The sequence below is a fragment of the Rutidosis leptorrhynchoides genome, chromosome 1 (assembly GCF_046630445.1).
Source record: "Rutidosis leptorrhynchoides isolate AG116_Rl617_1_P2 chromosome 1, CSIRO_AGI_Rlap_v1, whole genome shotgun sequence".
NCBI classification, from domain to species: domain Eukaryota; kingdom Viridiplantae; phylum Streptophyta; class Magnoliopsida; order Asterales; family Asteraceae; genus Rutidosis; species Rutidosis leptorrhynchoides.
In genome coordinates, this window is record NC_092333.1 from 545013860 (window position 1) to 545018712 (window position 4853).

General features: G+C 37.6%; 1 protein-coding gene across 1 annotated transcript; it reads right to left on the reverse strand.

Moving 5' to 3' along the window:
* Positions 1-1399: 1399 nt before the first annotated feature.
* On the reverse strand, positions 1400-3447 carry LOC139843144 (zinc protease PQQL-like). Its single transcript, XM_071833215.1, has 5 exons — positions 3429-3447; positions 2724-2959; positions 2555-2650; positions 2377-2505; positions 1400-1486 (listed from the first exon to the last, which is right to left on the reverse strand). The coding sequence occupies exons 1-5, from the start codon at positions 3445-3447 to the stop codon at positions 1400-1402; spliced, it is 567 nt and encodes a 188-aa protein (XP_071689316.1).
* Positions 3448-4853: the final 1406 nt, after the last annotated feature.

The following is a 4853-nucleotide window of genomic DNA, read 5'->3' on the forward strand; positions in this document are numbered from 1 at the left end:
GTCTTTTGAGATTGTGAAGCGGTTTTACACCAAGGGGTACCACTTGCAAGATATGGTTGTTATTGCTGTTGGAGACTTATATGATACACAGGTTAGAATGGCATAAGTGGCTTTGTTATAATTGACTAAGCCTGGAAAACGGGTCGGGTTGGGTCGAGGCTCTAATGGGTTTGGGTCAAAACAGGTCGGGTCTGAACGGGTTGGGTCGGGCCGAACCCATATTTTCTAAAAAAAATATATATATATATTCAAATTTTTTTTTTAAAAAAAAATTTGTTTTATTTTCTTCATTTTTAATTTCTTTTTAAAATTTGTTTAAAAATATTATTATTATTATTATTATTATTATTATTAATAAACTTTGTTATAATTCTAATTTTTTAAGTTTTTTTATTTTTTTTTCATTTTCTTTACTTTTTGTAACTTTTCCGTATAATGAGTTGGAAATGGGTTTCAATGGGGACCTTCTAATATATTAATGGATGAAAGATGAGTCCATATTGGACCCATTTTCCTTTGTTTTCTCGAGACCCAAAGGACCCAAATGGTTGACTTAATGGTCCCAAATTTTTGTGTATGTGTCTTGATTGCCATATTTCCTTTCGTTCAATACCAGTGGTTACCGATTCATCTTTTTATTTTCCTCTCAGAGTGGTCACACCTGTATTTCAAGTACCATATCACGAGGAACCATGTTTCTCATGTTTTGTTGATTCTGAATCTTAATGGGTTGGTGTTATATAATCATCCCCAATGTAGTACATCTGTGCATAAGCCATTTTGTTCATAGTTTTTTTATTTGTTTGTTATGTATAGTCATCAGTCGTGATTAGTTTCAAGTCACATGTGGTTGAGCTAAACAGTGTAGAGGGTTACAAGGACTTGCTTGTTGAAGAAATCTTCTACCACGCCATGAACCGTAGGTTCGCTAAGATTTCACTAAAGGAAGATCCACCTTATTTCTCTTGTATTGTTTCTGGCGACGTTATTATTCGACCAACGAAAGCATACACGATTACTTCATTATGCAAACAAATCAATATTGGCGATGCTTTGAATTCCATGCTCGTTGAGGTTTGATTTGATTTCCAGTAATGTTCATCTTATTCACTACTGTATCTATCCTATACAGTTCCTTAATTTATTTTTCTTTCTTTCAGATTTTTAGGGTTCGTGTACTAGGATTTAGTGAGTCTGGAATTAACGTTGCAACAGAAACTATGAGTTGTAATCATGTGAATTCCTAAATTTGTTTGAAATCCAATGGACCAATCAGAGCGCGACAGTTTCATGATTACATGTGATTAGAAAATAGAATTAGAAATAAGTTCTTTCGACAATCACGTGTGAAATCATGCAATTGTCGCGCTCTGATTGGTCCCATGGATTTCAAACAAATTTAAGAATTCACATGATTACAACTCATAGTTTTCCTTGCAACATTAATTTCAGACTCACTAAATCCTAGTAGACGAACCTTAGCAATCTGAAAGAAATAAAAACAACTTAAGGAACTCTATAAGATAGATCCAACAGTGAATAAGGTGGACATTACTGGAAATCAAACCAAACCTCAATGAGCATGGACTCCAAAGCATCGACAATATTGTTGGTTGAATAACGACGTCACTAGAAACAATACAAGTCATCGTGTATGCTTTCGTTGGTTGAATAACAATGTCACCAGAAACAATACAAGAAAAATAAGGTGAATCTTCCTTTAGTGAAATCTTAGCGAACCTACGGTTCATGATGTGGTAGAAGATTGCTTCAACAAACAAGTCCTTGTAACCCCTACACTGTTTAGCTCAACCACGGATGACTTGAAACTAATCACGACTGATGAGTATACATAACAAACAAATAAAAAACTATGAACAAAGTGGTTTTTGTGCAGATGTATTACATTCGAGATGATTATATAACACTAACCCCTTTAGATTCAGAATCCATAAAACACGAGAAACGTGGTTCCTCACAATATGGTATTATAAATACAGGTGTGACAAGGTACTCAATTGGTGATACCTTGCTTCTGAAGTGGGTCTTGATTAGTTCAACAACTAAGAGGAAAATAAAACATGAATCGGTGACCACTAGTATTGAACGAAAGTAAATATGGCAATCAAGACTCATACACTAAAATTTGGGTCAACCATTTGGGTCTCGAGAAAACAAAGAGAGATGGGGTTTAAAAGAATTAAGGAAATAAATCAAAAGTTTTTTTTTAAAAAAAATTGAATATTTTTTATTATTATTAAGAAAATATGGGTTCGACCCAACCCGTTTTGACCCAAACCCATTAGAGCCTCGACCCAACACGACCCGTTTTCTAGGCTTAGTCAATTATAACAAAGCCACGTATGTCATTCTAACCTGTGTATCAGAAAAGTCTCCAACAATAATAACCACCATATTTTGCAAGTGGTACCACTTGGTCACAATCTCAGAAGACGACACTGACCTGATTACTTCCTCCAATCCAATAGGTAACCGCTCAGCATACTGTAGTTAATAATCGATATGATCCATAAGGTGATTTAGCAAGATCAACCATAATAACACCTTTTCCATTCACATTCCTTTTTGCTCTATACTCTTCCATAATAACACCTTTTTCCTTTTCCAAATCATCGGCTGATATCCGAATCTACATATAGAAAGAATATGAAATACTTAACAAATTAAACAAAGTGAGCATGATGAACAATATTTGTTCTTACCTCTGTACTAAATTCTGCCAAAATTGAAAGTGCTTGAGATAACAAATGAGGTTTGTCAACAGGAACAAACAAGTCATAGATTGTCTCGTTTGATGATGTAACTGCATTTTGACATGCACCAAACTCAGTTCCAATGCTCTCAAGAAAATCGACTATATCATGATTTGTGTATCTCTTAGTTGCACTAAATGCAATATGTTCAACTTTATGAGCAACTCCCCTCTTCCAAAATTGAACTGTCGTGTATTAATATACCATAGTCAAATAAATGGCTAAATCATCAAACTAATAGTTGATAGAGATAAAACTTGTGTAAAGTTTCAACAAATATCATCTAAAGCGCAATTGAATCCAATCATCCACTGTTGCAAAACACCCCGCCTCGAGCCGTTGCGATGCTCGTTGCGATGTTTGGTAACTAGCTCGTCCCGTCTCGAAGAAACCGTCTAATATGACGGTGGTCAAAATCCGGGTCAAATTTGAAAAAAATCAGGTCAAAGTCTCAAAATTCCGAAAAGCGAGAAAGTAGGTAAAATCAGTCAAATTTGTCGTATTTTAGTTTGAATTTTCTGTATTATATAAACGGTGATAGCGATTATGGGTACGAATTAGTTAATTAAAGTTTTTGGGTTTAAAATATGTATACATTTATATACTTGTATATTTAAAAAGTCGACGTTCGTCTCGACCCCGTCTCGATCTGACAGTCTCGACCCCGTCTCATGTCTTTTGCAACCTTGCAATCACCGTTTTAAACGTAGCCCGATATCAACCTTCAGCAACTATTTCCTAACTCTTGTTGTCTTATTTGTGTGCGTGTTCATCATACTTATTAACATAAGTAAAAATATAAACCAAGACAAGTACTCGTAATAATGCAAACCGAGTAATACCTCACATAAACAAATCATTACAACGACATGATAGACCATATTATTTTTCATACATATCAACATAGCTATTTCTGGAAGTGTTGTCTTTATACCTTCAACTGTCAGAACTCATAACAGCCAGCGGCTAATGATGCATATTATTATTAAGTGGCTGAATTGACGAGACGCCCCCTTTTCTTGATTTTCGTGCATCTCTTTTTTTCTTTTGAATCTCTCCGGCAATCTTGTTTCCTCTTCATATCTTTTTCTTCTCCGACAAACTATAACGTTTTTTGTTTGTAAATAATTGTAGTAATTTGCACAGAGAAGAACTTCCATATCTCTCTTTTTCTCTGATCTACTTTCCTATCTTCTTCTTCATCTCAATTTTTTCTTCCCAAAATCTCCATTAAAGTTGCAAGTTAAAGTGTCACCAATCGACGGTTTGTAGATCTTTTGTCGCTTCCATTTCTGACCACCGGCACCTCGCCGGTGGTTCGGCTTTATTCGCTTTCCGTCTAAATAAAGTTTCACCTGCTCGTACCCGTGTTTCTACGGCGTCGATCGACCCAACTTCTTCTCCGATCACTCCTACGGAAACCAGGCGGCGATTCCGTGCCGTAGCTGCTGGGGATCTGGGATCTGTTAGAGTTTTGGGGTTTGGTTTAGGGTTTGGTTTGTTGGGTTGACGGGTGTGCTGCCATTATCACTTCACAGTTCATCGCATTGGCTTTTTCATCTAGGGGATTTGTAGGCGGCGAGTTCCATTGGAACTCTACAACTATTTTGGTTGGATTTCGGTATTGTGATGGGTTGGGTGGTTTATGGCGGGTTTGTGGGTGTGCGTGTTTTTTGTTGAAACCCGGCGGATTTCGTTGGTCGGACTTCTGCCTACGGCTCTCGGGGGCGGTCAGTGGCTGCTGGCTGCCTTATGTGGTCGCTAGTTGTTGTCGGTTCTTGGTGGTAGCGGGCGGCGGTAATTAGAGGTTGGCTGTCGCTGCTTGTAACATTGTTGGTAGCCTGGCGGGTACAATTGGGTGTCAATTGTTGAAGGCGATTTTTGTTGATGATGTCGTCGTTGACAGTCACTGGTTGTCGCTGGTGGCCTACGATGGCGTTGGTAGTTGTGGTTGTTGCTGGCGGTCGACGGTTGTTGTTGGCGACTGCTGGCTGCTGCTGACGCTGATGGTCGACTGGTTGGGTCCGGGGGTTTGTAAATTGTCCTTTGAAATTTGGCGGAGATGACTGGCTCCTATAA

Bases quoted from the DNA above. Each gene is read 5' to 3' on its own strand.
- LOC139843144 (XM_071833215.1), bottom strand. The intron at 2,506-2,554 runs GTTGATCTTGCT...TATTAACTACAG, and splicing joins ATGGAAAAGGTGTTATTATG to TATGCTGAGCGGTTACCTAT. The intron at 1,487-2,376 runs GTTAGAATGACA...TATTTCTTTCAG, and splicing joins GAGACTTTTCTGATACACAG to ATTGCTAAGGTTCGTCTACT.